This window comes from Meleagris gallopavo, chromosome 24 (genome assembly GCF_000146605.3).
Source record: "Meleagris gallopavo isolate NT-WF06-2002-E0010 breed Aviagen turkey brand Nicholas breeding stock chromosome 24, Turkey_5.1, whole genome shotgun sequence".
Classification (NCBI taxonomy): domain Eukaryota; kingdom Metazoa; phylum Chordata; class Aves; order Galliformes; family Phasianidae; genus Meleagris; species Meleagris gallopavo.
The window spans coordinates 261,826-281,422 of record NC_015034.2 but is presented as its reverse complement, the minus strand read 5'-3'; the positions used below and the strand labels follow the sequence as shown (position 1 = coordinate 281,422).

At 47.4% G+C, this 19,597-nt stretch overlaps 1 protein-coding gene across 2 annotated transcripts; it reads right to left on the bottom strand.

The window, feature by feature from the left end:
• Window positions 1-9,437: 9,437 nt before the first annotated feature.
• Window positions 9,438-19,591, bottom strand: STC1 (stanniocalcin 1). Of its 2 annotated transcripts, XM_010723058.3 has the most exons (5): window positions 19,442-19,591; window positions 17,184-17,326; window positions 16,223-16,434; window positions 12,633-12,850; window positions 9,438-11,205 (listed from the first exon to the last, which is right to left on the bottom strand). In XM_010723058.3, the coding sequence occupies exons 1-5, from the start codon at window positions 19,557-19,559 to the stop codon at window positions 11,129-11,131; spliced, it is 768 nt and encodes a 255-aa protein (XP_010721360.1). In that variant the 5' UTR covers window positions 19,560-19,591; the 3' UTR covers window positions 9,438-11,128. The 2 variants fall into 2 exon arrangements, with proteins under 2 accessions (XP_010721360.1, XP_010721361.1); XM_010723059.3 differs by having other exon boundaries at window positions 9,438-12,850.
• Between the last annotated feature and the right edge of the window lie 6 nt (window positions 19,592-19,597).

The window sequence follows — 19,597 nt, the reverse complement described above, 5'->3', positions numbered from 1 at the left end:
GCAGAAAACGCCGTTATCTCCCACCGGCAGCACCGAGCGGTGCCGCCTCGTCGGGGCTGAGGTTCCGCTGCCTCAGTTTGTCCGCTCCGGCGGTCCGGGGGGCTTCGGGGGTCCCGCGGCTTCCACTCACCCGACGGCGGTTCCTCCTCCCCGGAGGGGCTGCGGCGGACCCCGGGGGCTCCGGGAGCGCTGCTCTGCTCCAGGCTGAGGATATCCTCGACGGAGAAAGGGGTGGGCAGCATCCTCCGGGGAGGGGATCGGTGTGAGCTCCCTGCCTCTGCCTGTTGCTGCGGCTCTACCTGGGGGGTCCCGGAGGCCGGGGGTTGTTAAGGGAGGGCGGGTCGGAACCCTTGGGGGGGGGGTCAGGATGATCTACCCTAAGCTGGGCCCCCCCCTACTAGCCCCTTTTTACACCCCCCACTCAGCTGGGTGGGAAGGGAAGGAGCCGGCCCCCTTCCCCTCTGTATTTCCAAAACAAGGGGAAGCGAGGAGGAGGCAGAGCTGCAATAAAACAAATCGAGGCGATTTGAGCTCCATTAAGGTCACATTAGCGAGTGGCTCGGGGAGATAAGGGCTGATAAGGCGGCGGGGCGCAGACCACCTCGATCCTGCTTTCAGGGAGGGGGATGCTGTGTGAGCCTCAACCGCTGCCAAATTCCCATGCACAGCCCCAGTGCCTCCCAGCCCATTCCAGTGCTGCCCCAATGGGACTGGACTGGCAGCCCTGCAAGGGGTTCAATACGAGCAGCCCCACTGTGGGGAGCGAGGCCAAACCCTGCCCCATGTGGCAATGGGGTGATGCTGGGCCTTATCTGGGCGTCCGACTCTTTCAATTAAAATTCCTGGGGCTGGTGTTTGCTGATAGCCCTGACAGAGAGGGTGGCTGGGTTGGGCTGGTATCTCCCACACCCAAACCCGACTGTTTGGAGGGGCTGAACAAAGAACAGCCCCAGTGCAGGGCTGGAATATGAGGGAAAATAAATGTAGTGGGCTGGGGAGAGAGAGATGGCACGGGTTTGTCCTCAGCTCTGTGTAACACATGGGATGTTCCATCCCTTATTCAGAGCCTGGCATGCATCCATCATTGTGGGACAGCCCCACCACTACTCTATTTCCCAGTGCTTTGGAAAGGTTTGGACTGGATCTATTGGGGCTTGCCTTCTTGTGAGGATTTGGTATTGATAAGCACTGGGAAATACCTGGAAATGCTTTTCCCTCTTTTTTGTTCGCCTGCATCCCAAGTGTTGCAGTCCATTTCAGAGAATCACAGAATCATTAAGGTTAGAAAGACCACTAAGATCATCCAGTCCAACCATCGACCCATGCCTACAAGCACTCTAAATCATTTAAACCAATTGAATCTCCTCTTGCTGGGGGCATCCCTGGATTGTCCTACCCATGGTACCCACAGGCCAAGTTTGCTGCTGCCCCATCCCCTTTAACCCGAGGAACCTCAGCCCCGCTGAGCTCATTGCCACGTCTAAATGGGACCCAAAGAACAGCACCAGGCAGAGCAAACAGGCAGTAACATTACACCTTGCCTTGTTGATGGCAGGAGGCAGCCGGCGCCAAGGTAAAATGCTTGGCTGAGATCAAGACGAGCAGGAAGGAATTGGGGTGAGAGCCTTTATCCGCCCCTAACGGCACCCAGCAGAGATTGATGGCACTTGGCTGGATGTGCTCTCAGGGCTGCTGGCCTGGGGGAGAAGAAAGGAAAACGGAGCTTATTGCAGGGCAGGATCCCTGCTCCTCATCCCATTCCGTGCTGAATGGGCTAATTTTATTGCATCCACTCAGGGATATTGATATTGCCTCTTGTTTTAACTAGGTTAAGTGAAAGCAGGAGGAGGATCCTTCTGGCTCATCTGTACTGGGTTCCTATGGAGGTTGCTCATGTGGTTTCTGCTTTCTGGTGTTATCACCCGGCTCATCGAGGTGCTGTTGTGCTGCTGGAGCCTCTGAGGCTCTGGAAATGAGGCTCTGGAATGAGGCAGGAGGGTCTGCGCTCAGAGCAACGTGGGGATGAAACTGCAGAAGGCTTTCGGTGGGCTGAAACCACAGCTGGGCAGCGCCGGGTGGTGAAATGTGGGCAGGAGGGGTGCAGGGCTGAGTGCCCTCTATTTATCCCCTTCCCTCCCCCCAATTTTAGCCAAGTTGCTGAGCCAAACCAGAGCTTCTCTGCTGCTCCACGGTGCCATCACTCAGCGGCTGCGGGGCTGCTTCTCATCACCACCCTTTATCTATTCCTTCTGGATTTTGTGGGAGGGGGGGGAACCTGTTGAAATCAGCGCGATTACGCAGACGGATGAGATCCCAGAGCCGAGGAGCGGCGTTGCCCGAACTTTTGGGCAGCAGTGCCCTCTGCTTGGCCGCTGGAGAGATGCAGCTCCAGCCCTGCGAGAGCTCAACGCTGAGCAGCGAAGGGAGAGGGGAGCAAAAATCCCTCCCACCCCCCCTCGGTGCTCCTTTCCCCATAGGAAATGAGGCTGGGGGTTTGGGAATCACTGAGCCGCACTCAGGAGATAAAAGCACTGATTGCTGCTGGACAGCAGCGAGTTCTATTTCAATGGGAGGTTTTGGTGTTAGCATGAATAATTCGGTGTGCTGCCGGATGGAAAGAGTTCAAACTCTCCAAAAATGACATTTTCAGTTCTTGGGAGATGAGCGGAGGGCAGAGCTTTCTCATCTTTGCTTTTGCTGTGATTAAACCCAGTTCCCGAGGACGCTTGCAGTGCAATGCAATGCAATGCAAGGAGGAAAGGAGGGATGGGAGCTGCAGGAGGCAGTGCTGGGTGCGAGCGGTGCTGCTTGTTGCAGGCGGCCTTCAGTCGGCAGATGGCACAAGAGCTGTGGTGGAGCGAGTGCGGCAGCTCGGGGAGAGCCCGATGCAAAGGGGAAAAAAAATAGGGAAAAATGGGGGAAAAAAGGGGAACAAATTGGGGAAAATAGGGAAAGGGGAAAAGAAAGGGAAGAAATGGGGAAAAATAGGGAAAATGGGGAAATAATAGGAAAAATGGGAGGAGATAGGGGGAAATGGGAAAAGATGAGGAAAGGGGGAAAAATGGGGAAAATGGGGGAAAAGGGGGGAAAAATGGGGGGAAATGGGGAAAAAAAGGGGGAAAAACTGGGAAAAATGGGGGAACAATATGGGGAAATGGGAGAAGATGGGGAAAGTGGAAAAAAAAGGGAAAAAAAATGTGCACTTCCCCACAACTTGCTAGAATTCAGCTGGGATGCTGGGATGATCTCCATCCATTACTTATCCATGATACAAAACCTCTCAATTGATCTCCTTGAGACTGAAATCTCTGCATCCTCACTTATAAACCTATGGTACAGATTTACCCCAGTTGTCCCCTTGCATTCCCGTTGCTCCCAGTGCTGTGGTTGGCAAACATTGAGTGTTGCACAAGTGTTTGTTTCTGGGGTTTGCTCTCTGCATTGGGACAACCGGGAGGTTCATCACATGTGTTTGGTTTGTGGGGCATTTTGTTTTTCCCCTTTTGGTAACTGGAGATATTTATTTAAATCCAGAAGAGAGCATTTGGGTGCTGAGCCAAAAGGCAACTAAACGAAGAATTGCTTAATTCTCTCTCTGATGTCACCCGCGGAGCCTCCAGTAATGACAACACTGAAGTGAAACTCCACTTGGTGTAATTCACAGGGCAGAGGGAAATGCATCATGCATTATCAGCTACTACATGTCAGAGATTTCCTCTTTGTCGCCCTACCCACCCTTAAAGCACACAAAGTGACTGTGAGCAACTTCCTACGGCGCTGGGAATGGGTGAATCCCTGCAAAGCGGCTGCGCGGTGCTCTCTCCCTCGTGGCATCCTCCTTGTGATCCCTTCTTAATTGTTCTAATGGTGATTAACAGCTCCACCGTCACCTGTGCCTCCTTCCTCTCCCTGGCACAAAGGCTGCCAAAAGGAAGATTCTCCTTATGAGCACGAGCGTGTGCACTGTGCACGTTGGAAGCTCCTCCATATGGGACCTCTGGAAGCAGAGGGCCAGGGATGCTGCAGATCCTTTCGAGTGATGCTTCCCACAGCAGTTTCAATGCGTTTAATTTTGCTTTTCCCATTTCTGTGGTCCCGGGGAAAGCAGTGGGGCCAGGTTATGGGATGGATCTTTCAATGCCTCACAGATTTCCCTCCCCTCCCCCCCCCCCCCCAAAAAAAAAACCCAAAACCCACAACCCACTGGGCAAACTTCTGAGGGCTCAGCTCGCTTAAAAGACTTTTAAAAATATGACCAAAAGTTTCTTTACATTATTTAAAAGCCTCTTTAAAGAGCAGCTGCCTCCTATTAATACCTCTTGGGCCAATAATCTGTGCTCAGATCTATCTTTAGAGCTCTGCCAGCATTAATGGGGGCTGGAGGTGCAGCTGAATACACAGCAGAGGGAGGAAAAGCAAAGAGAACCATGGTTTTTGGGGTCGGTTTGGAGAAATCAGCCCCTGGGTTGCACAAGGAACCCCTGGGAGTAAAGGTGAACTATGGTTGCCACAACTTCCTCTCCTTTCCCAAGATGGGTTTTTGGCAGGGAGAACACTGAGGTAGCAGGGCAATGCTCAAATCCCAAACTTCTTGAGATCTCATCAATAATTGTCTTAACACCAAATTTCAGCAGAGCTGGAGGGCCAAAATGCTTTGCAAGGAGAGAGCAGAGGCTGAGCCCATCACCCAACAACCATCACCCACTGCCCATCACCCATCACCCATCACCCATCACCCATCACCCATCACCCATCACCTTATTTTCTTTCCTTCAATTCCTTAAATGAGAGCCTTCTTTGGCTTGGCTTGGTTACCCTCATCCCAAGGGCAAATTTCGGGATTTAGGGAGCTCAGATCTCAGCTGGGCTTTGCAGTGCAGGAGGTGGCAAGGAATTGTCCCATGTCTCCCAGTGCTGATTTGCACAGCTCATGGACATTCCTCTGTCCGATGGCTTCTCAGCATGGAAAGAGCTCATTACCGTGTTAAAACAGCATCCACAAACTGTATGACTAGCAGCCAAACACATCTAGGGGTGCATGCTAATTTAGAAAACCATGGCATTATTCATCCCTTCGTATCGTGCCCATCAGGGATGCTGGAAAAGCTCAGGCACGTCACGCCAGGTCCCAGCTTTGCCTCCAATGCCTGCTGGAAATACAAGATACAAGAAAGATTTTTCTTCTCTCTAGATGGCAAACAATACAATTTTCCAGCAGTATGAATACAGAGAGCTATTTGCTATGCTCATGGCAGAGGAAACATTTCAATGGAAGACCTTACAGATGAGCCAGGTGCCAACACACGCAGCATTTCCGTGGCATGATAGTGCTTGGCAGAGATATTTGGGAGATGCTGGCCCTTGGCAATGCCATTGTGAGCAAATAGGACTGGGGTGGTCATTGCAGTTGGCCCTGGCCAATGGGGTTTTGCTCTTTTAGTCTTGCTGGATACCTGTAGGCTGAGAATTTGCTTTTATCAAGGGGGACACTGGGAAAAGTCTGGTGTATCTGTGGAAAATTCCTCTGGGTGCTGCCCTTAACCAAAGCGTTGATGGTCTTTGAGCAAAAGGTCTCTTGTATTTGACCCCGATTAGTGCTTAATGATGGTGCAAGATTCAGGCTCCCAAGACAGAGTCTGGCTGCACAATGCTGGGAGCAGAGCAGAACACCTTTCCACGCCAAAGCAAAAAACCAACATTCTCCTTCTGGTAATCTCATTTTTTCAGCCAGCCCGTACCACTCCCCATCCTTAAGGGAAGTTTGCTCCTTGACCTGGGAATCCAGCTGTGCATCCTCAGGGGTGGGTCTGCCCTCAGCTTTTTCCTCTGATGCCATGATAAAATTTCTGCTCTCTGTCCATCAGAGGGGCTGCAAGTGTGCCTGGCCCCAGTGACGAAGAGGAAAGGGCTCGTGCGTCGTCGGGATGCTCCTGACTCACCGATGGCAGCTCCACCTACATGGTCACACATTTTCCCATAGGGATTTGCAGTGCTGAGCAAAGAACCACTGCTCGTCATCGGTCCCTCTTCCTGAGAACAGTGCCTCTGCTCAAAGGAAGGAAAGATTTCCCCCCTTGGACAGGAAAGATCCACAGCTTCATGGCAGGATACGGCGGGCTGAAGGGGGAAGGAAGGGGTTTTCTGTGTGAAAGCAAAGAGAATGTGACAAATCTGAGCTGAAATTGTGGCATTTTTGGTCTGCGGTAGAGGTTGGTGGGCAGGTGCATGGGGTCAACCTCAAGTATGGACCTTGGCATGGGAGCAGTGAGTGAGGACATGGGAGGAGGGATAAACTCCATAAAACAGCTGAATTCCTCTCTTTGTGCCCAATAATTGATCTTTTAAAATAGTTATTTTGGGGTCCTTCGATGCAAGGCCATGCTCTACCCTGTGGCTGTAGGGATATATACTAGGTATATAAGGATATTTCCTATGTATAGGAAAGGATACAGAAGACCTCATCTTGGTCATTAGCCACAAAACCTGATTTGCCACAAATATGAACTCAAAGCCCACAGATATCACATTCTCATCAAAATCATAGCCAGAGAACATAAGTGAGGCTGAGAAGCACATGCAGAGCTTTAAGCAAACACTGCCATATTTTAGAAAAAAAATACATATACATATAATCATACCAGGTTTTATTATCAGCCCAGAAATAAGAATAAATAGTCATTTGGTCTGCTTAAGTTCCCCAGCAGAGAGGAAAATGGTGTTGGGCTGATGGCTTCATGGAGCCCTGAGCCAAGGATCGTGTCCAGAGAGGAGCAGTGATTTTGTTCTGTAGCAAAAACAATTAAGCTCCAAGCCTTGAGATGAAACAAAGCCATAAAGGGAACTCATAGGAACCAACAGGATTTTTCTCCTGTCTTCCATAAAATGGGGTTTTGCTTTTAAATAACCATTGTGAACAGCTGTTTTTGTGCCCTGAGCTGCAGCATCCATCCCATAGAGGTGTCCCCATAGCCTGGCTCCTCACCCAGGCTACACTGGCATCTCAATCTGCCAAAAAAATGAGAGCCAAAGGGGAGTGAAATGAGAAAAAAATTCCCATCTGTGTGAAAATAATTACATCTCCCCCATGAGCTCATTCTGGTTTTACGAGTTTTTCCAGCTGTGGGCTTGAATACAACGCCTGTGCCTATCTCAGGTATTTTCTGCCTCAGGTTCTTGAACTTGCAGCACAGATCCCTCTGAATTGTGGAGATAAATGGGGTTCACACCAACATTATCCCTCATGGCAAAGGTAGCGTTTTCAAGGAAGATGCCAGCATTGGAAAATAGAAATCTGTGGGTTGTCAGCACAGTGAGGAAGAGGTGTCTTGGTGGAAAATGCTGATATAGTGAAGTAAAGTAATTTGTGTGAACAGCTTATCCTGCTGGATATCTCCATCCATGAGTTAGAAGTGCTGTGTGTCCCTCCCTCCAACCACACCAGCGAAAGAGCGGGATCCCAAGGGGATGTAATCCCCCAAACCCATCCCCAACACTTTGGCACTGAAATACCTTAAAATATCGATTGGATTTCTATAGCTCAGCTGTGAGTTCCCTCCGTTTAACCTGCAAAGCCTGCATCCATTTGCTTTTTTCTGCCTTTTCCTTCTTCATCTAACCTTGCACGATGGGAACAACCAGTGCAGCTCAATTTGTTTGAACTTTGGTTATATTTTTAGCATCCTACTTCTTTCATATTCCCAGTCGTACCGGCTGAATCACGATGGCAAAGACAATGTCCTTTATTATATTGTGGAAGGGTGTTTTTTTTTTTCTTTTTTTCTGCTCTTTATTTTTCTAAGTTCACAGGAGGCAGGAAGTTCCCAAATTTCACTCCCAGCTGCTTCATACGGTGTCACTCCAAGTGCCAAAGATCACACTCCTTCTCCTCTGCTCCCAGTCTTTCTTTCTCTCCCCTTTCTCAGAACAGCAAAGCAGGAAGGGTGAGGGCCAGGAAAATCTGAAATGATTTTCCCCTTGTTTTGTAACGAAACTTAAAAAACAACAACGAAAAAGAAAAGGGACAAGACAAGAACATCAGTCAATCATGTACCTTGGGCCTGGGCCAAATCAAATTAACTCCTGGGCAGTTTGTTCCATGTGAAGATGACAACAGGACTTCCATGTGCTGCGCTCGCCATCGTTGCGCTGAGATTTCCTCTCCTAGGATCCATTTCTGTGCAGAATTTCCACCACGGTGATGACTTGGATCAGACTCCTGTTGTTGGCAGCTCTTAAAATCAAAGCTCTCGTTATTAGCACTGGTCAAAACACATCTTTTTTTTTTTTTTAGTAACTGGTGAGAAACAGTTGCATTTCAGAAATATTGCTGCAGTTGGGGATAACAAGGTAGAAATGTCCCATGAAATGAAATTTTCAATAGTAATAATGATGATAATAATAGTAATAATAATTACAAAACTTCAAAAAGTTTGATTAGCTCCTTTATTCTTTAGAAGAACTTCACTTGACTCATGCTGCCCGCTCTATACACTGTGTGAATGTACTGTAGACATTTTTTACCTATAGGATATGTAATCCCACCAAGAAGCCAATCTCAAATTGAGGAGAAGAAAGAAAAATTGGTGTCACAGTGCTGCTTTTCTTGTGGAAAACAGAGCATTGTGCTGAGAGCCCATGCGTAACTCACCTCTTCCATTTGGGGCTGCAGATCAGCACTGATGACGTCGTGCCCTCATTGCCTGCTTGAAGTCTTCCTGCCTTGAGGGGCAATTATTGCAATAAAAGGGACTTTCAAGCAGAATTTGTTGGATAGGGTGACCCCATCCATTCAGGTGAGGTGCTCTATCCCTGTAAAATCCCAGATCTCTAGGAACAATTTTATTTTACGGATGTGGTTTGTGAATGAGAAAGCCATAGGGCTGAAATTTATGAACACTGCATAGGAATAGTACTCAGTATTGGACAGAAATTACTTATAATGGATATTAATTACAAAATAGCTGTGAAACTCAGCTTCTGAGCGTAGCATCTGTACTACTCCCAAAGCTCTACTCTTGCAAGAGCAGAAATGGGAATTTTCTTTTTGGAAACATATAATTCACTGTTTATCTGCAATTTCTTTTGGTCAGTTCAAATTGAATGCTGCTTCCTTTGTTGCTTTGGCTCCTAGAAAATGGAGTGGGTGGGTTCATTACTCAGTAGGTGCATGTGCTCAGAAAGTGATTTGGGGATTACTACTTAAACCAAATGTCAGATAGAATCATTCAGGTTGGAAAAGACCTCTATGATCAAGTCCAACCATCAACCCCCACCACCATGTCCACTAAATCATGTCCCTAAGATGGTGACACCCATCTCCATGCCCTCTTGGCTGTCTGAGACAACCAAATGGCACTTGGACAGCTAGGTGCAATGGTGTGCTTGTTGGGCATGACTATGATCACAATGAGGTTCAATGAAAGAGCCAGACACAGAAAAACTCCTTAAATTTGACATTTTATTTCATTGCAGAAGAAAATCCAACATAGGCCTTATTATGTTATGCATCTTCAATTATAAAAATAAGCAAAGAAAATAACTTGCATCTTTCTCATTACTATGATATGTTTCAAATAACCTTTATATGAACACACTGAGCTTTAAAAATGTAATTTAAACAATAAATAATGACATATACCAGATATGCTCACTGTTTATTCCAGTACTCAGCAAAAAAAAAAAAACAAAAAAAAAACAACCAAAACTCTCTCCCCCTTCTAATTATCTTTAAATTATAAATACATAATGCAAATTTATAATGGCACAAAACATCTAAAGTGCAAACAAATCACAATGAGAATCATGCAAACATTTCTAGATAAGCCCCTCCCCGCCTCCGAGAGAAATCATTTCTGCAGTGAACGCAAGATTAAAAAAATAAAGCATCAGAGATTAAATAAAGTGTGAAATAGCTGGACTTACTGTTGAGAATCATTCCCCATCTCCAGGGGGATTTCTCTCACCTAATTCAGACCATACCCATGGGGCACCATTCCCAGTCGATGGGAAGTGCCACCATGTCCCCCTCTGCTGATAAGGGAGAGTTTAAGTGACCAGCTTAGGCTAAAAGTTTGGCAAGGTGAACCCCAAGTCTTTGGATTTTACAGCTCTGTGCTTGCAGCTTCCTCACTGAACCATTAATGTTGGAAAGACCACTAAGACCACCTAGTCCAACCACCAACCCATGCCCGTGACCTCGTGACAAAGTCAAACAAGCTTAGGTTTTCACTGAAAAAAAAGAAAAGTGAGGAGAACCCGAAAAGATAGGGTTTGGGCTCCTGCTCCCCAGCCTTAAGTCAACTTCGTAAAGCTTTGGGTTTTCACAGAAGTGCTGCACAAAGCACCAGAGAAGCCAATTGCCACCAGAGCACCTAGACGAGCTCATTGAGCTCTACTGGCATCAGCACATGGGGAAATCAGCTGGGAGCTGCTTTCTATTGCCTAGAGCCATCCTGTTGGGACACTCCAACCAAATGATATCCTTTTGGAGCAACTGCCCCCCCCAGAATACATGCACTCAATGCACAACCCCAGCAGATCTCCCAGTTTTGGTGCAATGCTGCACAGCGCACAGCCCCAGGGCTAGATCTTCAGCAAAAGTCAAACTTTCAGGGTCATGATGTTCAAAGGGACTTTGGTTTTCACCTTGCAAAACTTTATGGTGTCGGACTCTATATACACCTGACTTTAAGAACGAGCAATATTGCATCTTGTTTGTCCTGGACTGCACGATTCTGAGTACTCAAAAACAAAACAAAACGAAAACCCCAACCCTCTACCGTCAGCAACATTTTTTGCTGCTTACAATTTCATGACAGCACTTTTTGGGCTACATTTAATGAAGACAGCAGTATGAGAAATGCTGCCACTGCATCTGGTTTCAATATATTAGCAGCAAGTTATTGTTTTAAAGGCTTTGTGGTTTAAAAAAAAAACAAAAAACAAAAAAAAAAGAGAGGAAAAGAAAAAAAGAAAAAAAGAGTTATATTGCTTTAGATTTCGAAAAGAAAAAAATAGATACCTCCTTTATTAGCTCTCTAACTAGTAGAGCAAGAGTCATCCACGCCGCAGACAGGCTCCAGCGGGACAGATTTTGGAGCTGGCCGTGCTGATCGCGTGCCACAAAGGGCTACTGTGCAGAGAGCGGCGTCGGGGGAAGGCCCCCATCTGCGGCCGTGGGACCGGCCCTGGTCCTGTTCGCGGAGGCTGCGGGAGAGATGGGTGGGAGGAAAGGCAGGTCTGAGAGCTTCATGCATGCGCCTTGCTTTGCTGCAGGAGCTTGTGGGATTTTTTCTCTAGGTTTCTTTTCCTGCCTTTCCCCAGAAATGGCCTTTCTACGGGAAGTTTTGCCTTTGGGATCCCAAAGAACCGCCTGGCGTTCCCCCCAGCAGCTCTCCAGCAGCCTTGGGTACAGCTATGGCCACTCTGAGCTCATTTTGCTTTTCTCTTCCCCATTTCACCTACGAAGAGAGGTTTGTTTCTGGCCAAACGTTTTCTCTCTTCTGTTATAAAAAGGCCACAGAGTAGAAGGTGAACTCTCGAATATGACAGAGATACTATTTCCAGGAAAAAAAAGAATAGCTAACTTACAAAACTAAGTTTATGCAATAAAGTTATTATATTCTGCTCCTGTCAAGCAGACTCTCATGGAATTTATGTACAGTACATGACAGATTTTAAAACTATTTATACCACAGTTAGAGCAAGACCTTTAATACTCTTGTCTTAAGACAGGGTTTGTTTTTGTTAACTTCTCTTAAAGCTTTAGACAGTTAAATACAGTACATAGATGTTAGCTTTTAAATACAATGCAATATTATGTAACCTTCTGACTAGCTTTAACCATAGACTGGCACCGCTTTTAATCATTTCCGTAGTACAAAATGTTCCTTTCCTGATTTGCTGTGTGCTGGGGAAGGGGGGGTCACTTGGGCTCATTTTGCACTCTGGTGCCAGGTCATGGTGATGAGAATCACCCACAGCTAGTGAGTTTGGTAAATCAACCCATGGGTTCGTAAACCAACGGGTTAAAGGAGCTGTGTTGGAAGAATTAGGACTGCATGACGCTAAGAGACCAGGAATATGACATTCATATTCGTCCATGGCCAGCACAGATTCATAACACGAATTCCACTGACATCATTAGGATGTGCAATAGTTGTTAGTGCATCTATCGTCGCCTACCAGCTTGCTACGAGCGAGAATCGGCGATTCTCCTGGGTGCCAAATCTTCAGACCTCAATGGTGTTAGTGCTACAGTACTTTAGGGTTTGGTGTCTGAAGGCCTGACTGCTGCACGGTTCTACTAGAGACTAGGATCGTTTGGGATCACTTTTTGTGGGGAAGAAAAGAGGGATGGAGACATTTTGACGGCGGGAAAGCTGAGACACTGAACACAGACCCATGCAAAAGTTGGTTGGAGAGGAATAGAAAATATTAACGACTAAATCTAAAACCAGTTCCTAGTTGTTATTAAAACTAGCTACAGTACACTTGGTTTGGGTGCATTACTCTTCTAGAAGAGAGACTTCAGCTTTGGTAGTGCTTAGCATCCCTTACACCCATCGCGCGGCCGAGGCGTTACGCGCTTTCGGCAGAGCTGCGCTTGGCGTGGGCTGGGCTGGACCCCTCACCTCGGAGGTTCCTGAAGTAGAGTTTGAGCTTCTGCGGCTCGGTGATGCGTCTCCTGGCGAAGTCCGTGCGCGGGTGGCCCTGGGCGCAGTGGTCTGTTTGCAGCAGGTGGAAGAGGCTCGCCATGTTGGGCCCGATCTTCTCCATCAAGCTGTCCTTGATGGTGCTCACAGTCTCTTCGTCGCACTCCAGTAAGCTTCTCACCAGCTTGTTGTAATACCTGCAGGACAGACTCCGTTACTCAGTCTCCCGGCGTGACCATAGAAATGAGGGATGAGCTGATCCCAAGCCAACAGCACTGCCCATGCAGCAAGACTACGGAAATCAGAGCTTTAAGTCATTCAGGATATGTTCATAGAAACAGAGGCTGGAATCATAGAATGGCTTGGGATGGAAGGGACAACACGGATCATCAAGTTTCAACCCCCTGCCGCATGCAAGGCTGCCAGTCACCAGATCAAGTGCTGGATCAGGTTGCTGATAACCTGGCCTTAAACACCTCCAGGGACAGGGCATCCACAGCCTCTCTGGACGATCTGTTCCAGCACCCCACTGGAGTGGTTCAGGATGTGTTCATAGAGTCAGAGAGGTTGGAAAAGATGTAAAGAACATAGAATCATAAAAGCTTTTGAGTTGAAAGAGACCCTTAAAGGCCATCTGGTCCAACCCCCTGCAATGAACAGGGACAGCGGCAGCTCCATCAGAGCTCAGAGCCCTGTCAGCCTGACCTTGGCTGTCTGCAGGGATGGGGCATCCACCCTGAGGAACTAAGTTGGTGTAACTGGCTTAAGCGTGTGTTTTATTCTGCTCAACACCTCAAGCTTCTAAAACTTTAGGAAGAAAAATAATCGCTTCTTTCTAATAGGCAGACACTGCCAGGGTGGCCCTTCCTACAAAGGAATCCATCCCTGTGCTTCCCAGTACCTCTGAGCAGCTCTGGCCCCATCTCCTTTTTTCCTCCCTTCCCTTCCATGCAGAGAAGGACTAGAGGAGGGAGAAGCAGCTCAGCTCAGCTCAGAGCCTGACAGATGTGTGCACTCCCTGGGGACAGATCTTTAGGACATACAACTGCCACTTGCGGTGAGCTGACTGTGCATTAAATCACATGTGGGGGACCTTCTGCTTTCCCCTGTTGCATGCTTGCCTACTGCTGCTATCTCAGCCCAAACACACACGTTCTTTGCAGGAGGAGGGAGCCAGGAAATTGTGCTGATTTGTTTCCCCAGCACTGCTTGAGCCGAGTGGAGCACAGAGCTATGGCAGCACATAGCCCTGCGTGCACCTCATGCATCATTCCCCTGCAGGCAGAAAGTTGGGAAAAGAGGGGCACTCCCATATGTTCTGGGCCACTTCTGCCTGAAAGGACAACGGGGAACTTATTTTAAGCCTTTAAGGTCACTGTGACATTTTTCCACGGGAGCAGAGAAGAGAATAACCTGCAGGAGGAGGAGGGGAAGGAAGAGGGAAATGGGACTTTGCATTCAAGCTCCTTTCCTTGCGCTCAGCTCTGCCCTTTAGAACAGTCAGTGGAGGTCAGGTGAGGTTAAATTTCTCCTGCACTCGAAGTACAAAAAGAGCAGAAGCATGGCAGTACTGTCATTGGATCATGCACAGACGATGGTGAATGCATCTGTGCAAACCATACAGGGCACGAAGAACAGATCCTACCTGCTGCCCAGCGCCATGCAATCACATCAGAGCGCTTTCCACTGCTGGAGCTGCAACCTGGCGGCTGCTGATGCCTCTCTAGGCTGAGAGCAAAGGCAGCAAGGCTTTCCTCTGCCCATGCCATGAGATTAAATCACAGGAAGATGCGATGACCTTTAACTACTTCCTCCTGGCGTCCCAGGCCAAGTGGCACATTCTTATTCTGACGCTATGTTGGGACAGGGGCTGGGAAAGCAGGATGCTTTAGGAGACCTTCATGTAAACTATTAGCTGGGAAATCCTGCTGCTTTTGTTACTCAACATGTCATAATATCCTTTGGCTTCGAGGCGGGCTGGTGGTGGTGGGGGAGGCGTTCCCTCTGCCTGGGGACAGAGCAGCTCTGCGTTAGGCATGGGAGGAACATCCCATACACATGCAGCACCACTGCTGCTCCCTCTATGGTCCTTGTCCCTAAGTCCCCCTTTGCCCCATTGCCCTGCAGCCCTGCTATCCCTGGTGCAAACTGTGCAAAATGCTGCTGCTCTACATCCCAAGCCTCATTTATTTGGGGGAAGAAAGGAGGAGAAGCCACACTGGAGCTCCTGGCTTGGTGGACAATGAGTTCAGTTACCTACCAACTCCCTCCTTGCTGGGGGAATTGCCTTCCCCAGTGTATGATTTTCTGGATATCTACAGTGCAGTTTTCAGTGACGGGTTCATCCTGGACAGAGATGAAACACCTATATATCATCATCCCACCTGTGCTCACATAGGTCTGAAGGCTTAGTATACTTCTTGATGAAGTCAAACAGCCAGCCCAGAGGAGCTCCAGCAGCCAGCCAACGTGTTATATTGCAGCTCGGTCTGTTTGCACTCAAATTCTAAAAGCATATTTACTCAAACTGCTCAAAAAGATCCCTTTTATCCCAATCACAAGACTCAGCACTGATTGTTCCAGGATTTAGAGGAAGAAATCCCTGCCCTTGCAGCGTGACTGCGCAGACTGCAGCAGCTCCCTGAAGCCTCTCTCTGTCCCTTGTCCTTGGAGATGGGGACAGGTCAGGTCTGTGCTCAGATAAAGCACAGAGAGCAGCGTGACGTGGCCATTCCTGCAGGCAGCCCTTGCTAGCAAGGAGGAACAGGGGTGAAACAACCCTAAAAGAGACCATTAGGAACACCAGATTATCTCTAGAATACGCTCTACTGGCTCATGCCACAATAAGGTTATAGAATCTGTTCACTGGTTCCCTTTCAGCCTTCCTAATTCTTCATATCTGGACCTTCATTTGACATCAAGCTCATTTACCAGATGCCAGAAAACCAAAAAGAAGAGAATAAAGTTGCAATAGGTTGAGTAGCTCTTATGTGCTCAATCTGATGGATGCTATATTAATCATACTGGATTGGTATTGAAAAGGTCTGTTTGCCTTCTGCATTCAATGAAAAGTCTTCTGCATTCAAACCAAAAGAACCAACATTTAAACCAGTTCCAGGCATTGAAGCAATGTATGTCAATGTCAATTTTACAGTTCTCCCCCAGAGATGTTTATAAGTGTATTTACTGAAAACAGAATCAGAAGAATGCTGGTAAAAATTAACAAGGATTTGAAAAGGCACAGCATTACAGAGGCTGAGCTGCACTAGGGCTCATAAGAAGTTAGAAACATGAGGAATCAAACTGACTTTCTCTATGCTTACCATTTTTGTGTTGGATCGCATGATGGGTTGAGTTGGAAGGGACCTCAAAGATCTTAGAACCATAGGATGGGATGGGATGGGATGGAAGGGAGCTTAAAGATTATAGAAACATAGGATGGGATGGGTTGGAAGGGACCCTAAACATTATAGAACCATAGGATGGGATGGGTTGGAAGGGACCTTAAAGACCATCCAGTTCCAAATGGATTTTCATGTTGGATTTTGTGTTGCATTCTGGCCACGTACCGGTTTGAGAACTGATTTGGGAGCTGCACGACCTCTGTGATGGCTTCAGGATTCCGCTTTGCAATGCTGCACATGTCCAGCTTGCTGTAGCACTCCTCCTGCACTTCGGAGATCATTCTTTGGAACGTGGAGCACCTCCGGATGGCGAGGAACACCTTGGACGTGACCCCATTGGCGATGCATTTCAAGCTTTCTTTCACAAAAGCTTTTCCCTGCAAACAGAAGAAAACCCTTAAAATGCAATAGATTTCATAGAAAGGAGTGTAATAACAAACGCTCTGCTATGGCTGGCTGCTATTAATTACCCTTCCTGCAATTGCAGACCTGCTGGAGGCCTCTTACCAAGCATGGCAGGGAGCTGGACCACAAGTGCTCTATTATTGCAGCGTAGTTAGGAGGCAGAACAGCGAGCTCCTGTTCCCTTTAAGCAATGGAAGCATCGGTGTGAGCAGCCCACAGCATTGGGAGTACCAGCACAGGGATGGACCTAATCCTGCCCTCCACTCTGTATACAAGGGGCTGGACGCATGGGAACACATACACTTGGGGATGAAAATGATGGAAAAGAACCTTTGGCAGAACCATAGAGCTGTGATATTCTCCTATTCATCCTGCTGCAGCTCTGGAGGGGCTGATCTGGCCGTGCATTCCCAGACCCAGAGACTTCCAATTCAAACCCCAGCCCCGTGCCAGGTCCCACAGTCAGAAGACTCACTTTGTTCAAAGAACGTTTATATTTCCTCCTGAAGAGGAAACTTCGCTCTCCGCCCCACTCAACGCTCCCTGCCAAGTCCTCACACATAGAGTACAGTATGTGGAAAATGTACTGCAGAAAATAGCCCTGAAGGATGCGCTTGTGGCCAAAACCCAATGCTGTGGTTCAGAGGAGCGGCCAAGAAGAACTGCAAGAAAGGAAGGGTTAAGCCTGCAGAGAGGTAAGAGAAACGATGGCGTACCATACCTGAGTGTCAAATTTAGCAGCGCTGTAGAGGAAGGACTTGCAGATGTCGTACATTCCATCCGTGTCACACGTGGAGTTCTCCAGGCAGGCAAAGGCCCCACAGCCCACCTGGAGGGCACTGTTCAGGCAGCGAACCACCTCAGCTGCAGAGAGAAGCACAAGGTTAGTGCCCATCACCTATACCAAGTTGTGGGCTGTGTCATGCCCAACTGTTGGCCAGCTGTTCCTTGGGATGAGGAGAGAGGGGACAAAGAGAGGCAAAAGGCTCTGCAAAGCAACAGAAATCATGCAACTGCAAGCTGAGGAATAGAGCCTTCAACTACCAAAACATTCAGCGGGTTATTGTGGATTAAAAGAGAGGTGGGAGCTGTTGGTCTTTGGGTAGATGGAGACTCAGAGGTCCATCCTAATCTAATTCTCATGGTGTGCACCTTAGCATTACTCAGAGCTCCCGTGGACAAGGGAGAAGCAAGGAGAATGGCCCCGTGAAGTCATCCCTAAGGTCATCATGGAATCATACAGTGATTGAGTTGGAAGAGACCTCAGCGATCAGAGAGCCATAGGACTGGTTGGGTTGGAAGGGACCTTAAAGATCATCTACTTCCAATGCCCTGATGTGTTAATTTTCAGTACTACAAAGGACTTGAACAAGGAGCTTGGTGCTAATATGGTACCCAGCAATGCACAAGTGTAGCCAAGAAAGGTTATGCAGCTGAAGATTTGCACAGAGAAGCGACATGTGGGCACAGAAAGTTACGGCAATGGAGATGACCATGCATAATTAACATCTGTGAGGCAGGAGCCGGTCTGTGCAGAGGGATATCCATGTCATCTCATCTTTTTTAGTGCAGATAGTATGCATTTTAACAATGAATCAGCAGTATTGCCACATGATTGCCCCGAAGTTAGAAGGGATTAACCTTTTTTGGTAAACTGAACATCTGTCCCCTTATGTGTCTGTGCAAGGCATATTCATTACTTTCGCAGATCATGTTACCAGACATTCTTTAGGAAGAAATGCAAACCCAGAGTCTCCCATCGAGATCCTAGGTGTGGGAAAAGTGAGGGTTTGCATTTAATGGAAGAGGGCACACCTTACACAGAACTAAGTTGTAGCCTAAAGATGTATCTCATAACTAGGAGAAAATAAAATTAACAAAAATCACCCAATTAACCCCTCCTCACGCTCTGCTCCTGCTTACATGCCTGAAGGGAGAAATATTTGGTAAGATCATCCTCTTCCCAGTTCATAACCTCACAAGTCATTCCCATAATTATGCTTCCACAGGTTCAAATTATAACTTTGCTTTCAGCAGACTTAGTATGCATTAAGCTTTTATTGTTTTAGGCACAGTGCAATAGTGAGACCCTATGTTTCTATAGCAACCAAATACAAAAGGAAATTGAGCAAACACCCTAGTATAATGCTGCAGAGCCTTGCAGATCTAAAATAAGACATCTGTTAATGAGCTCCGAATTAGAGACATAATATCTTTTCAGTATACTTAGAAGAGAGATTTTTAATTTCCATTGTTCAAGACAATGTGTCCAACTTATCTAAGCATCTATAGTGCTCAAAGTGGAGAGACTCCGGTGCTGACTTGCCAGCAATTTTTTTTTTAATCTATTGTAAAAGCAACTTTGCTAAATGTCACAAACGCATTTTTACAGTACCATCTAACTGATAGCAATCAGTTTGTGGAAATAAATGCTGGCGGCGGACAGTTTCTAGGTTACTGCATTCTTCAAAGTCACACATCTCCCCCCTCTCTTAGCAGACAGATGTTTGGCAGAACAATGGTTCAGACAAATTTCCATGGATTTTATCAACTTCCTAAAAAGCAAAGAATTTCACTGCAGGGGAGTTGGACTGGATGACCTTTAAGGGTCCCTTCCAACTCAGGAGATTCTGTGGTTCTATGGATTTAAAGTAGAATTGCGATGGGAGAAGAGAGAGATACATGCAAGCAGAAGGGGAAAAAGTGCACAGAACTCATTTAGTAGATGGGGGAGGAGGAGAGAGAATGAATTACATCCTGCAAGCAGGGCACACACCGGTTTCTGACCCAGCTCTGAATGAAGCTATGCACCAACATCATCCTCAACCAACCCCTTACGTTAATGCTCGCTCCTACCAGTTCATAAGGAAAAGAAAAACCAAAAACAAAATAGAGGAAAAGATAAAATCAGCAGGAGATACATCTGAAACAGTGGAACCCATCGGGGCTGAGGCTCAGAGCCCTCCTTCTGGCTGTTACCTGAGTTCTGGGCTGCAACCCTGGGCTTCCTGGGGCTCACAGAGTCATTCTGTTCAGCTTCGTAGGACGCGGACGCACTGATCACCAGCAGCAGCAGCAAACCAGACTTTAGGAGCATTCTCTGACAAGTTTCCGCTAAGTGTGGCTTTTTGGCTT

Bases quoted from the DNA above. Each gene is read 5' to 3' on its own strand.
- STC1 (XM_010723058.3), bottom strand. From the start codon at position 19,559: ATGCTCCTAAAGTCTGGTTTGCTGCTGCTGCTGGTGATCAGTGCGTCC. The intron at 17,327-19,441 runs GTAACAGCCAGA...TTCTCTCTGCAG, and splicing joins GGTTGCAGCCCAGAACTCAG to CTGAGGTGGTTCGCTGCCTG. The intron at 12,851-16,222 runs GTACGTGGCCAG...TCTGTCCTGCAG, and splicing joins CCAAATCAGTTCTCAAACCG to GTATTACAACAAGCTGGTGA.